The sequence below is a fragment of the Hyaena hyaena genome, unplaced genomic scaffold (assembly GCF_003009895.1).
Source record: "Hyaena hyaena isolate Hyena2069 unplaced genomic scaffold, ASM300989v1 scaffold_106, whole genome shotgun sequence".
Classification (NCBI taxonomy): Eukaryota; Metazoa; Chordata; class Mammalia; order Carnivora; family Hyaenidae; genus Hyaena; species Hyaena hyaena.
Window position 1 is genome coordinate 1,757,548 of NW_024080738.1, and position 24,926 is coordinate 1,782,473.

The 24,926-nt window shown below is 38.7% G+C and overlaps 1 protein-coding gene across 1 annotated transcript in view; it reads left to right on the plus strand.

The window, feature by feature from the left end:
• The first annotated feature begins 1,155 nt into the window (after window positions 1-1,155).
• The window catches only part of LOC120234313 (phosphatidylinositol 3,4,5-trisphosphate 3-phosphatase TPTE2-like), a 111,256-nt gene continuing 87,485 nt past the window's right edge, over window positions 1,156-24,926 (plus strand). The window contains exons 1-5 of the mRNA XM_039236116.1: window positions 1,156-1,361; window positions 2,092-2,145; window positions 3,855-3,908; window positions 11,073-11,126; window positions 13,250-13,303. Coding sequence (XP_039092047.1) covers window positions 1,156-1,361; window positions 2,092-2,145; window positions 3,855-3,908; window positions 11,073-11,126; window positions 13,250-13,303 — 422 coding nt within the window. The remainder of the gene's footprint in view (window positions 1,362-2,091; window positions 2,146-3,854; window positions 3,909-11,072; window positions 11,127-13,249; window positions 13,304-24,926) is intronic.

The following is a 24,926-nucleotide window of genomic DNA, read 5'->3' on the forward strand; positions in this document are numbered from 1 at the left end:
AAAAAAAGAGTCAGATGCTCAAATAACTGAGCCACTCAGGTGCCCCTCCCTCTAGTGTACTTTTGACTTCAGCTATTGAATTTTTCATTCTGATTGGTTCTTTTATAAAATTTATTTATTTATTTAGAGAGAAAGAGAATGAGCAAAGAAGGGACAGAGAGAAAGAGAGGACAGAGGATCCCAGCTGCGCTCTGTGCTGACAGCAGTGAGCCCAATGTGGAGCTCAAACTCACAAACCATGAGATCATGACCCGAGCCAAAGTCAGACACTTAACCAACTGAGCCACCTAGGTGCCTCTGATGGGTTCTTTTTTATGGTTTCTTTCTCTTTCTTGAAGGTCTCTCTAAAGTCCTACCTTCTTTTCCCATGTTCAATGAGTATCTTTATTACCATTACTTTAAATTCTCTATTAGGCATGTTATTTATCTCTGTATTTAGCTCTTTTGCAGTAATTTTTGTCCTTTTGTTTTTCATTTGGGACATATTCTTCTGTCTTCTCATTTGTCTTCTCTGAGTCTGTTTCTATGTGCTGGGAAAGGAGCTACATCTCTTGCTCTTGAAAGAAGAGGTCCCGTAGTATGCTGCAGAGGTATCCCCTGTTCACCAGAACTTGGCACCTGAGGGGTGTCTTCTGTGTGTTGCATGTGCCCTACTGTTGGGGCTGAGCTGTGTTTGCCTTCAGCCTAGTCATGTGCAATAGCTCTATTTGCCTATTGTGGGCATGGTTTATTACTTGCGTTGTTAGTAGGCCAGTCTGTGGCCATCATGGGCTTCAGGAAAGTCAGACCAGGCATTTGCCAGAGTTGCTAGAGCAACAAACTGCACAGCTCTACCTTGGACAACAAACTGGACAACTCTACCTTGTTCCCTGAGAAGCTTTTGTTGGTGGGCAGGGCCTACAGTCAGACCAGATGGGTGCACTTGAACTGGTGTGTGTGGTTATCTTTCCCTCTCCCCAGGGCGGGAGTCACTTTGGAGTGGTGCTGGTCCCTGTCAGGGCTGCTTGCATCCTGCTTGTGACACAGCCTTAGAGGAACTCCTGCTGAGGGTAGGTAGGTCTGCAGGAGAATATGGGAGAGGGGTGCTTGGTCCACAACGGTCCAGTGTGGGAAGGGACCTGCAGGCACTCTGAGAAAACTCTTGTCTAGCCTGAGATGGTGGGGGAGCATCAGCGGGAGAATGTGGGTGCAGGGCACACTGTTAGCAAGCTAGGCGGCGAGGGTTTGTGCTGCACTGGTTCCTGCAGGTATCCATGTAACTTGGCCGAGGGATGGGGAAGGGAAATGGAACCTGCCAGCACTTCTGTTCCTGGAGAAGTCTCCCAAAGGTCCCTGTCCCTCCAGCACATGCTCTCAGATGAGTAAGTAAATCTTCTTCCTGTATGCCCCAGGTGTTTTACAAACTGCTGTGTTTATGCTCTATCTTGGGAAGGCGTTGGTTGTGCTGTCTTTTTAAGGGCAGGTACTTCATATTGCCTTCCAGCTCTCCCAGAGCCAAGCCCACTGATTTTCAAAGTTCTAGGTGTTCAGTCCCACTGATTGTAAGAACTAGTAAGGTTGATAACCACCCCCCACCCCCCACCAGGATTTTAAAGCCTAATATTCTGGTTATTTGTCTTTCCTGTGCATGTTTCCCATGCCTGGGTGCCTGGTGTGAGGTTTTCTCCTCTACCCTCTGTGCCCACCACATCCCTCCCTCCCACGAGGAGTCCTGTGGGTCCATTTAGCTTCTGACTGTGACTCTGCCCTTCTTACCCTCTTTGATGTGGCCTCTTCCTATATTTATGAGTGAAGAGCCTCCTCAGCCAGTCTTGGGTTATTTTGGGGGCTATTTATACTGATGTGGGTGTTATCTAGGTTTATCTATGGAATGAAGTGAGCTCAGGATCCTTGTTTTCCACCATCTTGCCGAGAAGTCTAACACCTTATTTCTAATAAAGAAATGATATACCAGGATCAATTTACTGATATCTACATGAGTGTTTAAAGATCAACCAGTTCATAAGTATAGAGTAATTATAGTTATTTGGACAAAAAAAATGGTCTAGAATTATATGTGGTATCTGATCATGTACCTTTTCAATCCTTTAGCCCAAACCCTAATGAATTGACATCAGAAACCTACGAGGAACACGACAATGAAATGTGAGATTAAAAAGCATAAAGATAAATATAAGTATATAATGATAAATAAATATATGTATATGCACACACACACATCATGCTCCTGTCAACACAAGTACACAACACTCATACACCTGCACACACACAGAAATAGATAGAATTTGTGAAATTTACCCTGAGGAGCATCCAAAGCAATATGGAGTGTCTGACACTGTTTTTAAATCTTCTGACGTTAACATTATAGGTAACTATTATTTTCAGATCCACTTAAATAAAAGAGCAGGTCATGAAAGGGATGCTTCTTCCTTTAAGCATATTTGTTACCCTTAGTGGGGGTATTAAGATATTATCAGATGGCCCGTATATGAGATTTTACTTTCATGGGCCAAGAGAAGAGAGATTGGTATTTGCAAGAAGGAGGAGTCTACAGTGGATGGAACATTGAGGCCGGGAGAAAACAGTGGAGATAATAGACTGGATGTATCCATGACCCTCAAGAGTTCTGCCACTATATTGGGCTAATACTCCATCCCAAATCGATTATACTGGAGGGAGCCTCTACCTCAAGTCTTTAGCTACTTAACCCTGTTTGGGGTTCTGGAAACATAGCCATGAAGCATAAGAATAAGCAGATGACGGAGGAAGTTGCCAGTCATGCAATTAGTTGGAGTCAAAAGGATATATATCTCTAAACCAATAAACTGAAGTCAACTAGAAATAAATTCTACTACCAAAGGTAGTTAGATATTGGGTTAGGGTAATGATAAAGAACACTTGACCTAAATCTTGATGTGTTCACTTTTCCTGGGCCTAAGATAATCATGACCACCATATAAACCCTCATTTCTAATATGAAATGACACACCAAGTTCCAGATTATTGACCTGTACTTGGATTGTTAAAAGTCACCTAACTCATATTATACATTGATTGTAGTTATTAGAATGGAAAAAAGGCAATCTAGAATTATACATTGTGTCAGACTGTATACCTTTTTGTTTCTTTAGCCATGCCCAGAATGAATTGACATTAGAAAACTATGAGGAACCCACCAATGAAATGTGAGATATGAATGCATGAATTTAAAATTGTATGTATAATCTCAACAAATACACACATAAAACAATAGAGATTAATATTTGTAAAAAACATTCTCAGGAGTATCCAGGGCAATAGAGTGTCTTCAGTACTGCTCCTAAGTTCTCTCACTGTGGTTTATGTGGGGAACTTTCTATCTTGTTTTAGATTTAGTTAAATCTAAAAGGAGGAAGTCCGAAGAGGAATGCTTCTTCCTCTGAGTGGGTTTCTCTGAGCAGCAGCCAAACCCTTAGATGAAAGTCAAGAGAAGGAAGGACCTCAGAATCACGAATTTAAATGGGAAAGGAGGATGGCTGCCTCCAAACTGAAGTTGAATTTGAAATAAACTCTACCATGAAAAGCTGTTACACACTGGGTTTAGAGCGATATCTAAACCCGTATCTACTAAAGATAGTAAAGAACTTCTTATAAATCAGTGCATGAATTCTTATAGGCCTAAGGTAGTTATTATCATCCCATATAAAGTCTCATTTCTAATAAAAAAAAATGACCTACCAGGTTAAATTAGTGATATATACATGAATTTTTAATGATTGACAAGTTCATAAATATGGAGCAATTGTAGCTGTTTACATGGGAAAAAAGTCAGTATTACACATGGAGTCTGACTATGTACCTCTTTAACCTTTTAGCACAGCCCTGACTGAATGGAAATCAGACAACTATGAGGAAGTCTCTAGTAAAATGTGAGATATCTATGAACAAAGATAAATATATATTTATATTTATATATATATATGTATAGGCACATATATATGTATATGCTTAAATCCACACAGATGCACAAAGACATGTACACAAACATAAATACAATGAATGAAAGGGATGAGGTTACCAAATGCATTCTTGGGAGCATCCATGACAGTAAAGTACAGTGTCTTTGACTCTTTCTGAATCTTCTTACTCGTAGGTAATTTCCTGCCTTTTTTTTTTTTTTAAATCTATTTGGGTCAAAGAGGAGCAGATCATAATAGGAATCCTTCCTCCTCCTAGTGACAAGGAGCCAAAACCTTTTGGAGATTTCCAGAGTGCCTGTGTTTGAGTCTTACTAGATTGGGTGAAGAAGGAACAGAATCCTACTTAAGACAAAGGAAGAAGTAGCAGTAGTCAGGGAACAGAGGAGCCCTCCGCAGAAAGAAAGGAGCCAATTGAAACTAGGTCTGTACTCCATACTCCAAAGCTCTGCTACCATGTGAGACTGGTGCCCCAGACCCACTACCATATCGAAGGGAGCCTCTGCCTCAGATCTTTAGTTACTTAACCCTCTCTGAGGGTCTGGAAAGACAGCCATGAAGCATGAAGAGTAAGAAGGTGATGGAGGAAGTTGCCAGTCATGCAATTAGTTGGAGTCAAAGGAATATGCACCTATAAACTGAAGTCAAATCGAAATAAATTCTACTACCAAAGGTAGTTACATATTGGGTTAGGGTAATGATAAAGAACCCTTGACCTAAATCTTGATGTGTTCACTTTTCATGGGCCTAAGATAATCATGACCACCATATAAATCCTCATTTCTAATATGAAATGACACACCAAGTTCCAGATTATTGACCTGTACTTGGATTGTTAAAAATCAACCAACTCATATTATAGATTGATTGTAGCTATTAGAATGGAAAAAAGGAGATCTAGAATTACACATTGTGTCAGACTATGTACCTTTTTGATTCTTTAGCCATGCCCAGAATGAATTGACATTAGAAAACTATGAGGAACCCACCAATGAAATGTGAGATATGAATGCATAAATATAAAATTGTATGCATAATCTCAACAAATAAACACATAAAACAACAAATAGAGATACGGAGATTTTTAAAATGACACTCAGGAGCATCCATGGAATGTCTTTTAATTTATTTAAATTCGAGTTAGTTAATATATAGTGTAGTGTTTGTTTTAGGAGTAGAATATTGTGCTTCATCCCTTACATGTAACACCTTGTGCTAATCCCAACAAATGCCCTCCTTAATTCCCATCACCCATTTACTCCATCTGCTACCACCACCTCCACTCCAGCAATCCTGTTTGTTTCTCTATATTTGTCTCTTAAGGTTTGTCTCCCTGTTTTTACCTTATTTTATTTTGCCTCTCCTTCCCCTATGTTCATCTGTTTTGTTTTTTAAATTCCACATATGAGTGAAATCATATGTTTTTTTGTCTTTCACTGACTGACTTCTTTGCTTAGCATAGTATACTCCAGTTCCATATACGTCATTGCAAATGGCAAGCTTTCATTCTTTTTGCTGGTTAAGTAATATTCCATTGTATATGTATGCCACATCTTCTTTAGCCATTCATCCGTTGATGGACATTTGAGCTCTTTCCATACTTTGGCCGTTGTTGATAGTGCTGCTTTAAACATTAAGGTGCATGTGCCCCTTTGAATCAACATTTTTGTATCTGTGGATAAATATTTAGCAGTACACTTGCTGGGTTGTAGGGTAGTTCTACTTTTAATTTTGAGGAGCTTCCATACTGTTTTCCAGAGTAGCTGCATCAGTTTACATTTCCACCAGGAGTGCAAAAGCATTCCCCTTTCTCCTCATCCTTGTCCACATTTGCTGTTTCCTAACTTGTTAATTTTAGCCATTCTGACAGGTGCGAGGTGGTACCTTATTGTGGTTTTGATTAGTATTTCCTTGATGATGAGTGATATTGAGCATCATGTGTCTGTTAGTCATCTGGATGTCTTCTTTGGAAAACTGTTCACGTCTTAGTGTATGTCTGAAATGGGCTGTTTGTTTTTTGTGTGTTGAGTTTGATACGTTCTTTAGAGATGGTGGATACTAACACTTTATCAGAAGATTTACAAAAATCTTCTCCTATTCCATTAATTACCTTATAATTTTGTTGATTGTTTCCTTCACTGTGCAGAAGCTTTTTATCTTGATTAAGTTCCAGTAGTTCATTTTGCTTTTGTTTCCCTTGCCTCGGGAGACACGTCTAAGAAATTGCTGTGGCTCAGGTCAAAGAGGTTGCTGCCTGTTATATCTTCTAGGATTTGATGGTTTCCTGTCTTACATTCAGGTATTTCATCCATTTTGTTTATTTTTGTGTAGGGTGTAAGAAAATGGTCCATTTTCTTCTTCTGCATGTTGCTGTCCTGTTTTCCCACACCATTTGTTGAAGAGACCATCTTTTTTCCATTGGATATCCTTTTCTGCTTTAAGATTAGTTGCCCATATATTTGAGGGTTCATTTCTAGGTTCTCCATTCTGTTCCACTGATTGTTTTTGTGCCAGTATCTTGTTAGTATCTTGTGGAGAATTTTTGCATATTGGTCTGTAATTCTCCTTTTTAGTGGGATCTTCGTCTAGTTTTGGAATCAAGGTAATGCTGGCCTCATAGAATGAGTTTGGAAGTTTTCCTTCTATTTATATTTTTTGGAATAGTTTTGAGAAGCGTAGGTATTAATTCTTCTTTAAATGTTTGGTAAAATTCTCCTGGGAAGCCATCTGATCCTGGGCTTCTGTTTGTTGGGAGTTTCTTTTATTATTGATTCAATTTCTTTACTACTTATGGATCTGTTAAAATTTTCTATTTCTCCCTGTTTCAATTTTGGTAGTTAATATGTTTCTAGGAATTTATCCATTTCTTCCTGATTGCCCAATTTGTTGGCATATAATTGTTCACAATATTGTCTTATAATTGGTTATATTTCTGTGGTGTTGGTTGTAATTTCTCCTCTTTAATTCTTTCTTTTAACCTATATTGGTTCTTTTCTTTATCTTCTTGAGAAATCTGGCTAGGAGTTGATAAATTTTATTAATTCTTTAAAAGAACCAGCTCCTACTTTTGCTGTTCTGTTTGTTAATTCTTTAAAAGAACCAGCTCCTAGTTTTGCTGTTCTGTTCTACTGGGTTTTTTTATTTCAATATCATTGATTTCTTCTCTAATCTTCATTATTTCCTTTCTTCTGCTGATTTAAGGCTTTATTTGCTTTTGTTTTTCCAGCTCGTTTAGGTGTAATGTTAGGTTGTGTATTTGAGACATTACTGTCTTCTTTAGGAAGGCCTGGATTGCTATATACTTCCCTCTTCTGACTGCCTTTGCTGCACCCCAAAGATTTTGGACTATTGTATTTTCGTTTTCACCGGCTTCCATGTACTTTTTAATTTCCTCTTTCTTAGTTAACTCATTAATTTTTTAGTAGGATATTCTTTAATCTCCAAGTATTCATGGTTTTTCCATATTTTTTCTTGTGGTTGATTTCAAATTTTGTATGAGCTTGATCTTTTTGTACTTTTCCTGGGCTGATTTATGACCCAATACATGATCTATTCTGGAAATGTTCCATGTTTTATTGAAAAGAATGTGTATTCCCCCTGCTTAAGGATGAAATGTTCTCAATATATCTGTTATGTCCATCTGGTCCAGTGTGTCATTCAAAGTCGTGGTTTCCTTGTTGATTTTCTGCTTAGGTGATCTGTCCATTGCTGTAAGTGGGGTGTTAAAGTCCCTTAATATTATTATTATTATCAATGAATTTCTTTATGTTTGTTAATTGATTTATATATTTGGGTGTCTTTAAGTTAGGGGCATAAATATTTACAATTGTTTGATCTTGATGGATAAACCCCTTAATTATGATTAGGTTAGACCCCTTCTTCATTTCTTGTTAGCTTTTGGTTTCAAATATAGTTTGTCTGATATTAGTAGGGGTACTTCAGCTTTCTTTTGACCTCCATTAGCTTGATAGATGGTTCTCCATCCCCTCACTTTCACTTTTAAAAGGCACTTTTAGACATACAGGTGACTTTAGATCTAAAACGGGTTTCTTGTAGGCAGCAAATAGATGTATCTTGTTGTTTTTTTAATCCATTTTGATACTGTCTTTTGATTGGCTCATTTAGTCCATTTACATTCAGAGTGATTATTGAAAGATATGAATTTAGTTCCATTGTGTTGCCTATAGAGTTGATGTTTCTGGTGATGCTCTCTGGTCATTTTTAAACTTTGTTGCGTTTGGTGTTTTGTTTTTCTCCACTCAAAGAGTTCCCATTCAAATTTCTTATAGGGCTGATTTGTCGTCATGAACTCCTTTAGATTTTGTTTGTCTGGAAAATTCTTTATCTCTCCTTCTATTCTGAATGACAGCCTTGCTGGATAAAATATTCTTGGCTGCATATTTTTCCCATTTAGCACATTTAATATATCCTGCCACTCTATTCTGACCTGCCAAGTTTCTGTGGGAAGATCTGCAAACTTGATTTGTTTCCCTTGTAGGTTAAGGACTTTTCTTCCTTTGCTGCTTTCATAATTCTTTACTTGTTTGTGTATTTTGTGAATCTGACTATGATATGTCTTGGTGATGACTGGCTTTTGCTGAATTTAATAGAGGTTCTCTGTGCTTCTTGGATTTAGATGTATGTCCTTCTCCATATTAGGGAAGTTTTCAGCTATAATTTGCTCACATAAATGTTCTGCCACCTTTTCTCTTTCTTCATCTTCTGGGACTCCTATGATACAAATGTTATTCCTCTTTAGTAGGTCACTGAGTTCACTAAGTCTTGTATTGTGATCTTTGCCTTTGTTTCCCTCTTCTTTTCAGCTTTATTATTTTCCACAATTTTATCTCCTAAATCACTGATTCGCTGCTCTGCTTTATCCAGCCTTGCTATCATGGCATCCATTTGAAATTGCACTTCGGTTATAGCATTTTTAATTTAGGGCTCACAAGATTTTAGTTTAGAGATTCTCTACGGTCTTCTATGCTTTCTTCAACCCCAGATGGTATCCTTATAATTGTAGTTTTAAATTCTAATTGAGACATTTTACTTATATCTGCTTTGATTAAATCCCTGGCCATGACTTCTACTGCCTGTTCCTTCTTTATGGGTGAGTTTCTCTATCTTGTCATTTTGTCCATAAAAGAAAAGAAAAAATAAAGAAAAGAAACAAACAAAAACAAAGAAAAAACCCAAAAAATAAAATTAAAAAAAACAACAACCCTGTATCCTGGGTGTGTTTTGGGCTGCTTGTTTAGAGTCCAGGCCCCAAAATAAAACATAATATAATGAAATGAAATGAAAACAAATGATAAAATAAAAAATAAGAGAATATGCATATATAAAAATGTATACATAAAAATGTAAATAAAAAACAGTAAAAATTTAAAAAGGAATTGAAAATAAGAAAATAAATGAAAAAAGTTAATAATAAAAAATAAAGAATAAAAGTAAAATGGAATTTAGATCCTATGTTTCTTAGAGCTGAAGCCTGCCCAGTAGACTTTGTGCAAGTGAGTTGTTTGTGCTGGTCTTCTAGAGGAGGAGCCTGCTGCATGAATTCTATGGCTGATTTGTTTCAGTGGAAATGCACCTCTAGGGTGCAAAGGAGCAGAGCTTGGCATAAGTGGCTCTGGCCTCCACTGGGTGGTGGTGTTTTGCTCCCTGAAGTCTTTTGGCTCTGAAGAGTGGAATGAAAATAGCAGCACCCTGCTCTATAGCCCTGGAGCTAAATGTTTGCACCACGTATTCTTCAGGCAAACCTCACAGAAGAGCAATTAATCATTCTTCTTGTGTCTCCCGGTTTCCATCCTGTGCCAGCCTGTGGGAAAAAAGCAGTGGCATGAATGTACCGCTGTTCAGAGTTTATGTCAGAGCAGACAGCTAGCACCCGTGTTTGCTCTCCTCAGCCAGAGTGAGTCCCCTCTCTTATGCCTGGAAAGAGCACAGCATGTTGGCATGACCTGTCTTTCTTGTGACCCAAGGGATCCTCAGACCACACTGTCACTTCTTGAATTCTGTCGCACTTCACCACTTGAGCACCTTTACGCCAGGCACTTCCTCCATGGTAGCAGACTGCTAAAAGTTCAGATTTTGTGCTCCCTACTTATACCTTCCCACTAGCCTCCCTCAGCTCCCTCCCCAAGCTGTATCCAGAACAACATCTCTCCCATTAAATTCTCCATGAGTCCTACCTCCCAAAGGGCGGTCACTTTTCTACTTGTAGTCTTGCAATTTTTGTTCTCTCAAACCTCTGTTTGATTTCTTTGGTTTCAGAATGATTTGATAAATATCTATATGTGTTCAAAAGACAAGACAAGCTTAGGGTCTCCCTAATCATCATCTTAACTCCTCCCTGGATTGTCTTCAATATGGCTTCTAAGTTCTCTCAATGTAGTATATGTAGGTAACTTTCTTTCTTTCTTTTAGATTTAGTTGAATAAAAGGGGAAGACATAAAGGGAATGCTTCCTACCTTGAGTGGATTTGTTTCCCTTACTAGTAGCCAAACCCTTAGATGAGAGGAAGGCAAAGAAAGAAGGGCCTCAGAACCAGGAATTTAAGTGAATAAGGGCAATGGCCGCCTCCAAACTGAAGTTGAATTTGAAATCAGTTCTACCACAAAAGGCTGTTACACAATTAGAGTGATAATAAAGAACTTAGAGATTGATACATTATTATTTATAGGCCTAAGATAGTCATTAGCATCTCATATAGAGCCTTACTTCTTTCTTAAAAAAATTTTTTTAATGTTTGCTTAGTTTTGAGAGACAGATAGACAGAGCATGAGCAGTAGAGGGGCAGAGAGGGAGAACAGAAAATGAAGCAAGCTCCAGCCTTTGAACTGTCAGCAAAGAGCCCACTGTGGGGCTCAAACTCCTGAACCACGAGATCATGACCTAAGCCAAAGTCAGATGCTCAACCAGCTGAGCCACACAAGCACCCCAAGCCTCATTTCTATAAAAAAAATGACCTACCAGGTTCAATTAGGTGGTAAATATGAATTTTTAAAGATTGGCCAGTTCATAACTATAGAGCAATTGTAGTTATTTAAATGCAGAAAAGTCAGTCTAGTATTACACATGATGTCTGACTATGTACCTCTTTAATCCTTTAGCACGGCCCTGACTGAATGGAAATCAGACAACTATGAGGAAGTCCCCAGGAAAATGTGAGATATAAATGAATAAATATATATATATATATATATATGCACATATGTATGTATATACTTATATCCACACAGATACACAAAGACACGTACACAAACATAAATACTATGAGTAAAAGGGATGAGGTTTCCAAATGCATTCATAGGAGCATCCATGACAATTCAGTGTCTTTGACTGTTTCTGAACCTTCTCACTGTAGCACCTGTAGATAACTTCCTGTCTGTCTGGATCTAGTTGGATCAAAGAGGAGCAGGATGTAAGAGGAACCCTTCCTCCTCCTGGGGACTGGCAGCCAAAACCTTTTGGAGATTTCCAGAGTGCCTGAGTATGAGTCCTACTAGACTGGGTGAAGAGGGAACAGACTCCTACTAAGACAAAGAGGAGGTGGCAGTAGGCGGGGGACAGAGGAGCGGTGCTAACTGAGCCTGGATCGCTCGCCCTGCAGGCGCTCTGCCACCATGTGCGGCTGCTGCCCCAAATCCAAACCCACAGTCACGTGGAGGGGCCCCTGCCTCTGGCCTGCAGTTACTTGATGCTGTCTGAGGGCAGAGAAGGCCAGCATAAGAGGGTAAAAGGGTGAAGGAAGGACCTGACAGCAGAACATTTGGTGGGAAAGAAGGATGTATACCTGCAAAATGAGGTTGGATTGAAATAACTTCCCCCATGAAAGGCTGGTGCACACTGACCCGGCGTCAGTAGCAAAGATTTGTACTTAACTCTTGAATTATTCACATTTTTGCTAGGTCTAAAATACAGAAGGCAGGGACACCTGGGTATCCCAGTGGGTTAATAGTCCAACTTTGGCTCAGGTCGTGATCTCCCTGTTCACGAGTTTGAGGCCCACCTAGGGTTGTGCGTTGATGGCTCAGAGCCTGGAGCCTGCTTCGGATTCTGTGTCTTCCTCTCTCTCTGCCCCTCCCCTGCTCACACTCTGCTTGTCTCTCTTTCTCTTTCTCTCTCTCTCTTTCTCTCTCTCTCTATCAAAATAAATAAACATTAAAAAATTTTAAATACATATTTTAAATACATATTATGAACCTAGATACTAGGTTTCAGTAACTGATTTGCATGTGAGTTTCCTAAATATCAACCCGTTTATAAGTTTAAGAATAATTGTGACCAATTTGCACTGAATCAGTAAGTCTGCAAGTCATGTGGTGTCTTACTAGGCCTATTTTTAATCTTTTAGCACTGCCATGAATGAATGGACAGCAGTATCCTCTGAAGGGCTCTCCAATGCAAAGTGAGCTATGGTGAATCCATACATATGTAGATATGTATCTGTATACACACACACAGTAGGATTTGGGATGGTCTCTCTCAGGATCACTCGTGGGATAACAAAATTCTGTTAATAAGAGATAACAAAATGCTGTATCTGAAGTCTTCTCATGGTAAGCTTCTATATGTAATACTCTTTATCTTTTGACTGTAGGTGGAAAATGGATAAACAGGTCCTAGACGGAGTCTTTTTAATCCTAGTATTTGTCACTCTTGATTATTGTGTGTGAGATTCTACTAGAATGGCCAGGGAGGAGGAAATCTTATTTAGAGCAAAGAGGTGTCAGCAGAAAGAATGGGGCTAATAGACCCTGGATCTGTCCCTCACCCTCCAGAGCTCTGCCCCCATGTGAAGCTGGTGCCCCAAACCCACCACCATACTGGAAGGAGTCTCTGCCTCGGGTCTTTAGTCACTTGGCTCTGTCTGAGGGGCAGGAAAGACCTCCAGGAAGCATGAAAGTAAGCAGGTGATGGAGGGACTTGCCAATCATGCAATTAGTTGGGGTTGAAGAGATATGTATCTATAAACCAAAGTTGTATTTGAAATAAATTCCACCACACAAAAGCTGTTCACACTGAGTTTAGAGAGATAGTAAAGAACTCTTATGGATTGATGCATTGCATTATTCATTTTTAGGCCTAAGATAGTCATTACCATCTCATATAAAGCCTCATTTCTATTTAAAAAAAATCACCTACTAGGTTCAATTAGGTGGTAAATGCCTGAATTTTTAAAGGTTGACCAGTTCATAACTATGGAGCAATTGCAGTTTTTTAAATGGAGAAAAGTCAGTCTAGTATTACACATGATGTCTGACTATGTACCTCTTTAATCTTTTAGCACGGCCCTGAGTGATTGGAAATCAGACAGCTATGTGGAAGTCATCAGTAAAACGTGAGATATAAATGAATAAAGATATATATATATGTATATATATATATCCATATATATGCATATATGTATATATATACTTATATCCACACAGATGCACAAAGACATGTACACAAACATAAATACTGTGAGTAAAAGGGATGAGGTTTCCAAATGCATTCATAGGAGCATCCATGACAATTCAGTGTCTTTGACTGTTTCTGAACCTTCTCACTGTAGCACCTGTAGATAACTTCCTGTCTGTCTGGATCTAGTTGGATCAAAGAGGAGCAGGATGTAAGAGGAACCCTTCCTCCTCCTGGGGACTGGCAGCCAAAACCTTTTGGAGATTTCCAGAGTGCCTGAGTATGAGTCCTACTAGACTGGGTGAAGAGGGAACAGACTCCTACTAAGACAAAGAGGAGGTGGCAGTAGGCGGGGGACAGAGGAGCGGTGCTAACTGAGCCTGGATCGCTCGCCCTGCAGGCGCTCTGCCACCATGTGCGGCTGCTGCCCCAAATCCAAACCCACAGTCACGTGGAGGGGCCCCTGCCTCTGGCCTGCAGTTACTTGATGCTGTCTGAAGGCAGAGAAGACCAGCATAAAAGGAAAAAAGGGAGAAGGAAGGACCTGACAGCAGAACATTTGGTGGGAAAGAAGGATGTATACCTGCAAAATGAGGTTGGATTGAAATAATTTCCACCATGAAAGGCTGGTGCACACTGACCCAGCATCAGTAGCAAAGATCTGTACCTAACTCTTGAGTTATTCACATTTTTGCTAGGTCTAAAATACAGAAGACAGGGACACCTGGGTGGCTTAGTCACTTAAGTTCGACTTTGGCTCAGTTTGTGATCTCATGGTTTATGGGTTTGAGCATCACCTTGGGCTGTGCACTGACAGCTCAGAGCCTGAAGCCTGCTTCGGATTCTGTGTCTCGCTCTCTCTCTGCCCCTCTGCCACTCACAGTCTCTCTGGGTCTCCCTCAAAATAAATAAACATTAAAAAATTTTAAATACATATTACAAACCTAGGGAAAATGAGATACTAGGTTTCAATAACTGATTTGCATGTGAATTTGCTAAATATCAACCAGTTTATAAGTTCACAAGTAATTGTGACCAAGTTGCAGTGAATCACTAAGTCTAGAAGTCATGTGGTGTCTTACTATGTCTACTTTTAATCCTTTAGCACTGCCATGAGTGAATGGACAGCAGTATCCTCTGAAGGGCTCTCCAGTGCAAAGTGAGCTATGATGTAGATATGTATCTGTACACACACACACACACACACACACACATTGGGATTTGGGGTGTTCACTCTCAGGAGCACCCATGGGAATGCACAGTTCCCTTGATGCTGTTTGTAAAGTCTTCTCACGGCAGGCTTCTATATGTAATATTCTTTTTCTTTGAGTCAAGGTAGAAAAACGATGAAGCGGTCATAGAAGGCATTTTCTCAACCCCAGTCTTCACCCTCAGTTACGAGCAGCCAAACTGATAGGACATTTTCAGATTGCCTGTGTCTGGGTCTCTGTGAGGGTAGGAAGCAGAATATTAATTAGTAAATTAAAAACAGCAAATAGTTATCAGTGTAGAGGATGCAGAGGGTGCCTCAGCAGAAAATAATTGAGCTAATAGACTCAGATCTGTATATATTTTGCCACCACTGGCAGCGGGTACCCCAAGCCCAGACCTCCCATCGCACTGGATAGGACACTTGACTCAGACAGACCTGTACTGATCTGATATTATCTGAGTAGCAAGAAAGACATCCATGGTTCCTAAAAAAGCACACATGGTTTGGAAGGACTTGCAAATCAGGAAATCAGATTGGTCAAGAGAGGTGTATATCTACACTGAGTTAAATAAATGAATCCCATTGTAAAAGAATGTTACACATTGGGTCAGATTCAGTAGTAAAGAACTGTACTTAAATATTGAGTCATTAACTTTTGACAGGGGAAGGTATTCATTACAAAGACATAAAGCCTCATTTCTAGGGGGAAATGACATACCAGATTTCAAATAACTGATTGATATGTAAATTTTAAGAGTGTCAACTATTTTTTAAGTTGGAGAGTAATTTTAACTAATTGAACTAAAATATTTAGAATATCATCTAGTGTCTGACTCTGTCCGTTTTTAATCCCTTAGCACTGCCTGGAGTGAATTAACAACAGAGACTTCTGGTGAAATCAGCAAGGAAATGTGAGATATAAGTAGAGATGTAAACAAAACTATACATATATAAATACACATACCGAGAGGGTGCGAGGGAGAAAGAGAGAAACTGAGATTTGGGAGGTTCATTTTCAGGAGCATTCAAGACATTACAGTGTCTCTTTTTGTTTTTCCTTTTGTGTCTACCTTTTTCTTTTTTAATTTAAATCCAAGTTTACATATAGTGTGAGAATGATTTCAAGAGTAGAACTCAGGGATTCATCCCTTATGTATAACACCCAGTGCTCATTCCCACAAGTGTCCTCCTTAATGTCCATCACCCATTTAGCCCATCCTCCCCCACCATCTACCCTCTGTTCAGTTTGTTCTCTGTATTTAACAGCCTTTTGTGGTTTGTCTCCCTCTGTTTTTATCTTATTTTTGTTTCCCTTCCCCTATGTTTATCCATTTTGTTTCTTAAATTCCACATAGAGTGAAATTATCAGTTTTTTGTCTTTCTCTGACTTATTTCACTTAGCATAATACACTAGTTCTATCCATGTTGTTGCAAATGGCAAGATTTCATTCTTTTTGATCACTGAGTAATATCCCACTAGATATATATACCACATCTTCTTTATCCATTCATCAATCAGTGGACATTTGGGCTCTTCCCATACTTGGGCTATTGTTGATAGTGCTGCTATAAACATTAGGATGCATGTGCCCCTATGAATCAGCATTTTTGCACCCTTTGAATAAATACCTAGTAGTACAATTGCTGGGTTGCAGGGTAGCTCTCTTTTTAATTTCTTGAGGAACCTCCATACTATTTTGCAGAAGACAGTGTGGTGTCTTTGACACCATTTCCAAATTACTGAGGCCTATGAAAGTAACCTTGTCTCTGGTTTGGATAGAGTTGGATAAAAGAGAAACAGGTCATAAGGGGATGCATCTTATTCCTCTTCTGTTTCTCACCCTTAGCTAGTGACCACCCAAACCCCTAGGAAATGATCAAAATGCCCCATGTATGAGACTCTACCAAAGTGGAGCAAGGGGCACCTGGGTGGCTCAGTCAGTTAAGCATCTGACTCTTGATTTTGGCTCAGATCATGATCTCATGGTTCCAGGGATCAAGCCCCATGTTGGGCTCTGCACTGACAGCATGGAGTCAGCTTGGGATTCTCTCTCTCTCTCTCTCTCTCTCTCTCTCCCCCTCTCTCCCTCCCTCCCTCCCTCCCTCTCCCTCTCCCTCCCTCCCTCCCTCCCTCCCTCTCCCTCTCCCTCTCCCTCTCCGCCACTCTCCTCCCCCCCCATTCACGCTCTCTCATGCTCTCTTTCTCTAAATAAATAAACTTAAAAAAAGTGGAACAAGAGAGGAAATAAACCCATTTTGGAGCAAAGAGAAGATTCAGAAGTCAAGAAAATGTGCACAAACTTGATTCATTAAGTTTTTGTCCACAGGAGTAAGATTCTCATTATAAGCATATAAAGCCTCATTTGTAGGGAAACGTTAAATGCCAGGTTTCAAAGGCTGATTAAATTATTTTTAAGTCCATTAGATTGGAAATTGCAGCATAATTGTACCTAATTTTCATCTAAAAATTAAATCTAGAGAGACATGTAAAGTCTTACAATGTGCAGTTTTAATCCTTTAGCAATGACTCAAGTCAGGGGAAAAAAGTAACTGGTGTTAACCCTTTGTTGAAATGTGAGCTATACATACATGGAGATAGAGGAAGGGAGATGCTGAGATTTGTGAAGTTCATTCAGGAAAGTACTGGCAATTCAGTTTCATCACACTTTATCTCAAGTCTTTGCAAGCTTCAGAATGTAACTTTCTTTTCTGGGTCTATTTGGGACAAGGTGACCAGGTCATAAAGGGAAATCGTCTGTTACCTTTTGTAGCAGCCAAAACACTTAGGAAACTACCAGATTGCCCAGATATGAGACGACATACCCCCTGAGTGTGTGGGCAAGAAAAGACAGAATTGAATTTGGAGCAAGGAGGAGTCCCCAGTGGATAGGGAGCAGAGGAACCCACAGCAGAAAAAAAAAAAAAAAAAAAAAGGAGCTAGTAGACCCTGGATATGCCTCTTACCCTCCAGAGTACTGCTACCATGTGAGGGTGGTACCCCTAACCCCCTGCCACACTGGAGGCAGCCCCTGCCTCGGTTCAGCAGTTATTTGACCCTTTCTGAGGTACAGGAAAGACCTCTATGATTCCCGAGGGGTTAATAGGTGGTGTAGGGACTTAAGACAGAAACTTACAAGGACAAGCAAGATTAGTATCTACAGACTCAGGTTGAATTCGAAGCAAATTTAACCACAAAATGGTATTATATTTGGGGATTAAAAGAAGTGTACAGAAACTTGATGTATTAATATTTTCTACAGGACTAAGATTTTCATTACAAACACGTAAACTTAATTTCTAGGGGAAAACTAAATACCAGGTTTCAATGAACTGATTAAGATGTTACATTCTTAGGTCAGCCAGATTATAAATTGTAGAGTAATTGATGCTAATTTGCATTTAAAAATAAGTCTAGAAGGGCACGGAGTCTTACAATGTGCATTTTAAATCCTTTAGCTGTGACCCACGTGAGTTGAAAAAAGTAACTGGTGTTAAAGGAACCAAGGAAAGGTGAGATATAAACATAGAGAGAGGAAGGGGGATACTAAAGTTTATGAGGTCAAATTAGTTATGAAGTCCTTGTTTCCAACAATCAGGTAAATCCTATCCAAGTTATCCATGATATGTGAAGAGTAGAAGGTGTTGGAGGGACTCAGATTCCAAATAACTAATTGACATATTTTTAAGAGTTCAATCCTTTTATATATTGTATAGCAAATGTATCAATTTCAACCAAAAAAAGTAAGTCTATGAACTCACTTAGTTCCATGTACATTTTTAATCCTTCACCTTGACCTGAATAAAGTGGCATCAGAAGTATTTGACTACTTTGATATATTTTACCTTTCAATGATGGTGCACTAAAGACTACTGATGTCATTTATTTGGGTCAGTGCTGTGTATATATTAATCTCTCTATATATAGAGAGAGCCCAAGAAAGACACAGAGAAAGAAAGAAGCAGAAGACAGAAAGACAGGAGACAAAGTGGGAGAAGGGAAGGGGATGGAGAGGGATAGAGATACAGATGAAGGAGAGACAGGGAATGGAGGAGAGTAAGAGAAAGCTAGAGTGATCTGCAAAATTCAGTCCTGGAGGTATCTATGAGAATATGGAGTTTTCTGGACAAGAAGTCTAAAATTCTTTCTAAAAATTTAGGTCATCCAGTGAGCTAAGTCATGTTTACTATATCCTTTAGATTCAAGGCAGTCTTGTTCAGATACATTTTCACATCGCTATTCCATGTAGCAAATTTCTAATGACCTGTTTTTGCATTTCTTGGTGGTTAAAGTATAATAGAACGACTCGCCAGGTTCCATGATGATGATGAAGACATTGGCTTTCTCAATTCATATGAGTAAGTCATTTTGAGAGTTGGAGGAGGGCTTATCTCTTATCTTTGCAAAGGTAGAGCTTGTGTTGAGACAAAAGAAAAACTACGGAAAGGTATCAAAATGTTTGAGAGGGAGAGTACACAATAATGACTCAAATTTAATTTTCAGGTAAGCACCATGCTTGAAAAAATTTCCACACATTCACAAACGTTCATCTAGTTAAAACTGTGAAAATAGTCTTAATAGATACTACTTTTATTACAAAGTTTCTTCTTAACAGAGGATTGAAGAATGCTACTTATTCCTTCCTTGTGTTCATTTTTTTCCCCTGGATGTATTCTGGTTCCCAGTTGTGTTAATTTGTCTATGAGCAAATGGGACTGAGAACAAAAGTGAACACATTTTTCTGATTAAGGGCCTCTTCCTGCTCACTGGAATCATTCATTTTGACTTGTTTCTTCTTCTTCTTCTTTTTTTTTTTTTTAATGTTTTTATTTCTGAGAGAGAGAGACAGAGAGAGAGACAGCGTGAGCAGGGGAGGGTCAGAGAGAGAGGGAGACACAGAATCTGAAACAGGCTCCAGGCTCTGAGCTGGCTGTCAGCACAGAGCCCGATGCGGGGCTTGAACCCACGAACCGTGAGATCATGACCTGAGCCGAAGTCGGACACTTAACAGAAGGAGCCACCCAGGCACCCCCATTTTGACTTGTTTCTGAGTATTCTCCCTGAAAGTACTTCTTACTGCATTTAACCTGAAGGCGTTGTTACTATGTATCCACGGCAAGGAGAAAATACTTTCTTAGAATCACATGTGTCTGAACTGCAGAAATATTCTTGAGATTTTTCCTCTGCTTTCCTCTTGGCCACTTAGTTAACCATCTAGCCCCTTGTGCCAATATGTTGGAGAGTGAGTAGTGCGGAAGAGGAAATTAGCTGGTCACTGCTGGAATTTTTTTGCTATCTAGACAAAGATTACATAGAAAATAAAGGAGAGAGAAATGAATCCAAATAGTTCTCCAGATTACCCATGAAAGAATGATAACTTATCTATAAACAAAACATGTATAAACAAATTAAGAATTAATATTTATGGGTAGATTTATTGTTTGCTGTATTTCCTGTTTCTATGACTTTTCATCATGGGCTATTAATGAAGATTTCACCCTGCTATTTTATTAAATTATAGGTCTGCCTTTAGCTACACATTTTCTGCAGTAAGTCTGCCCAGGACTGAGGCAAACATTTTTAAGTTTTTAATTCCAGTGTAATTAACATACCGTGTTGTATTAGTTTCGGGTATACAATAGGGTGATCCTTCAGTCCATACATTTCTCCATGCTCATTAGGACAAATGAGCCCTTAATCCCCATCACCTATTTAACACATCTTCCTACCCACCTCCCCTCTGCCATTTGCAAGCAAAGCTTTGTGTAAACATAAGTTTCATTTATCTTTGGTTAATACTGAGGAATAGAATTGCTGAATCTTGGGACATCTGGGTGTCTCAGTCAGTTAAGCATCTGACTCTTGACTTTGGTTTAGGTCGGGATGCCAGGGTCATGGGATTGAGCTCTGTTGGGCTCAGTGCTGAGCATGGAGCCTGTTTAAGATTCTCTCTAATCTCTCTATACCTTCACCCCTCCCTTTGCCCCTCTCCCTGAGCATGCGCTCCCCCCACCACCACCTCTTGCTCTCTTTCTCTCTAAAAATAAGTAAGTAAATAAATAAAAGAATTGCTGGATCTTATGGTAAAGAGTGTGTTTAATTATAATAGAAGTAGCTCCAAAAAAGCTACTATCTCACATGTATGAGTTTTGATTGTTCTGCATCCTCACTTGTACTTGGTTTGTCCATCAGTTTTGTTTCATTTTTTAAGACATTTAATAGATGAGTTGTGATATCTCATTAAGACTTAAAATTGCATTTTCATAATGACCAATGATGTTCAGCGTCTTTTCCTATGTTTATTTACTATCTATAGATTATTTTGATAAAATGTCTCTCTAAATCTTTTTATATATATATATATACATACCACATCTTTATCCATTCATCAGTCAATAGACATTTGGGTTCTTTCCATACTTTGACTGCTATCAGTTGTGTTACTGTAAATGTTGGGGTGCATGTGCCCAATTGAATCAGCATTTTTGTACACTTTGGATAAATACCTAGTAGTGTAATTGCTGGGTTGTGGAGTAGTTCTATTTTTAATTTATTGATGAACCTCCATACTGTTCCCTAGAGTGGCTGCACCAGTTTGCATTCTCAGTAGCAGTGCAAAGGGGTTCCTCTTTCTCCGCATCCTCACTAACATCTGTTGTTGCCTGAGTTGTTAATTTTAGCCACTCTGACTGGTGTGAGGTGGTTGTCTCATTATGGTTTTTATTTGTACTTCCTTGATGATGAGCGATATTGAACATCTTTTTATGTGTCTGTTAGTCATCTGGATGTTTTCTTTGGAAAAGTGTCTATTCATGTCTTCTGCCCACTTCTTCTCTGTATTACTTTTTTGGGTGTTGAGTTTGATAAGTTCTCTATAGATTTTGGATACTAACCCTTTATCTCATATGTCATTTGCAGATATCTTCTCCCATTCCATCAGTTGCCTTTTAGTTTTGCTGATTATATCCTTCGCTGTGCAGAAGTTTTTATCTTGATGCGATCCCAATAGTTCATTTTTGCTTTTGTTTCACTTGCCTCTGGAGACACGTCAAGTAAGATGTTGCTGCGGCTGAGGTCAAAGAGGTTGTTGCCTGTTTTCTTCTCTAGGATTTTGATGACTTCCTGTCTTATGTCTAGGACTTTCATCCATTTTGAGTTTATTTTTGTGTACAGTGTAAGGAAATGGTCCATTTTCATTCTTCATGGCATTTTACAGCTTTCCCAGCACCATTTGCTGAAGAGACTGTCTTTTTTTCCATTGGTTTTTCTTTTCTACTTTATCAAAATTTAGTTGGCCATACATTTGTGGGTCGATTTCTGGGTTCTTATCCAGATTCACTGATCTGTGTGTCCTTTTTTGTGCCAGTACCATACTGTTTTGATTACAGCTTTATAATACAGCTTGAAGTCTGGAATTGAGATGCCTCCAGCTTTGGTTATCTGTTTTAACAGTACTTTGGCTATTCAGGGTCTTTTCTGGTTCCGTACAAATTTAGAACTGTTCGCTCTAGCCCTGTGAAGAATGCTGGTGTTATTTTGATAGGGATTGCATTGAATATATAGATTGCTTTGAGTAGTATCGACATTTTAATAATATTTATTCTTCCAATCCAGGAGCATGGAATGGTTTTCCATTTTTTTTGGTGTCATCTTCAATTTCTTTCATAGGCTTTGTATAGTTTTCAGTGTATAGATTTTTCACCTAACCTCTTTGGTTAGGTTTATTTATAGGTATTTTAGGAGTTTTGTTGCATTTGTAAATGGGATTGATTCCTTGATTTATTGTTCTGCTACTTCATTATTGGTGTATAGAAATGTGCATGGATTTTATATCCTGTGAATTGCTAAATTCATTTATCAGTGCTAGCAGTTTTTGGGTGGAGTCTTTTGGGCTTCCCGCAAAGGGTATCATATTGTCTGTAAAGAGTGAAAGTTTGACTTCCTCCTTGCTGATTTGGATGCCTTTTCTTTCTTTGTGTTGTCTGACTGCTGAGTCTAGACCTTCTAACACTATGTTGAATAGCAGTGGTGAGAGTGAATATCCCTATTGTATTCCTGACCTTAGGAGGAAAGCTCTCAGTTTTTCCCCACTGAGGATGATATTACCTGTGGATCTTTCATATATATATATATATATATATATATATATGTATATGAGACATACACACACACACACACACACAGAATCTGAAGCCGACTCCAGGCTCTGAGCTGTCAGCACAGAGCCCGATGCGGGGCTTGAACCCATGAGCAGTGAGATCATGACCTAAGCCGAAGTCAGATGCTCAACAAACTGAGCCACCCAGGTGCCCTGTGTGGCTCTTTCGTATATGGCCTTTCTGATGTTGAGGTATCTTTCTTCTATCCTGACTTCCTTGAGGGTTTTTTTTTTTTATCAAGAAAGAATACTATATTTTGTCAAATGCTTTTTCTGCACCTATTAAGAGAATCATGTAGATCTTATCCTTTCTTTTATCAATATGATGTACCACATAGATTGATTTGCAGGTATTGAACCAACCCAGTATCCTAGGAATAAATCCCAGTTGATAGTGGTGAATAATCTTTTTAATGTATTGTTGGACTTGGTTTGCTAATATCTTGTTGAGAATTTTGCATATTTGTTCATAAGAGAAATTGATCTGTAATTCTCCTTTTTAGCGGGTTCTTTGTCTGCTTTTGGAATCAAGGTAATGCTGGCCTTATAGAATGAGTTTGTAAGTTTTCCCTCTATTTCTATTTTTGGAACAGCTTCAAAAGAGTAAGTGTTAACCTTCTTTAAATGTTTGATAGAACTCTCCTGGAAAGCCATCTGGCTCTGGACTCTTGTTTGTTGGGAGATTTTTGATCACTGACTCAATTTCTTTACAGGTTATGGATCCATTCAGATTTTCTATTTCTTCCTGTTTCAGTTTTGATAGTTTATATGATTCTAGGAATTTGTCCATTTCTTCCAGATTGCCCGATTTGTTTGCATATAATTGCTCATAATATTCTTGTATTATTATTTGTATTTCTGTGGTGTTAGTTGTGATCTCTCCTTTTTCGTTGGTGCTTTTATTTATTTAGGTCCTTTTTCTTTATGATCAGTCTGGCTAGTGGTTTATCAATTTTGTGAATTCTTCTGATGAACCAGCTCCTGGCTTTATTGATCTATTCTAATTTTTAAAAATTTTCTATGTCATTGATTCCTGCTCTAACCTTTATTATGTCCTATTTTCTGCTGGTTTGGGGCTTTATTTGCTGCTGTTTTTTCAGCTCTTTTAGGTGTAAGGTTAGGTTGTCTATCTGAAGCCTCTCTTCCTTCTTTAGGAAGGCTTGGATTGGTATATACTTCCCTCTTATGCCTTATGCCTACGCTGCATTCCAGAGGTTTTGGACTGTTGTGTTTTCATTTTCACTGGTTTCCTTGTACTTTTTAACTTCTCTTTTAATTTCTTGGTTAATCCATTAATTCTTTAGTAGGATTCTTTAATCTCCAGGTATTCAAGGTTTTTCCATATTTTTCCTGTGGTTGATTTTTAATTTCATAGTACTGTGATCTGAAAATACGCATGGTATGTATGATCTTGATCTTTTTATACTTGTTGAGGGCTGATTTGTGACCCAGTATGTGATCTATTCTGAAGAATGTTTCTTGTGCACTTGAGAAGAATGTGTATTCTGCTGCTTTAGGACAAAATGTTCTGAATATATTTGTTAAGTCCATCTGGTCCAGTGTGTCTTTCAAACCCATTGTTTTCCTGTTGGTTTTCTGTCTACATGATCTGTCCATTATTGTAAGTGGAATGTTGAAGTCTCTTACTATTATTGTATTATTACAAATCAATATCTTTATGTTTGTGATTAATTGATTTATATATTTGGGTGTTGCAATTTAGGGGCATCAATATTTACAACTGTTAGATCTTGATAGACCCCTTAATTGTGATATAATGCCCTTCTTCAACTTTGTTGCAGCCTTTATTTTAAAATCTAGTTTGTCTGATATAATTAAGGCTACTCCAGCTTTCTTTTACCACCATTAGCATGATAGATGGTTCTCCATCCCCTTACTTTCAATTTGCAGGTGTCTTTAGGTCTAAAATGAGTCTATTGTAGTGCTCGCTTCGGCAGCACATATACTAAAATGAGTCTATTGTAAACAGCAGATAGATGGCCTCATTTTCTTTTCCAGTCTGATACCCTATGTCTTTTGATTTGAACATTTAGTCCATTTGCATTTAGAATGAGTACCGAAGGATATGAATTTAGTGCCATTGTGTTGTCTGTAGAGTTGGTGTTTCTGGTGATGTTCTCTGGTCCTTTCTTGTCTATGTTACTTTTGGTCTTGTTTTGTTTTGTCTTTTC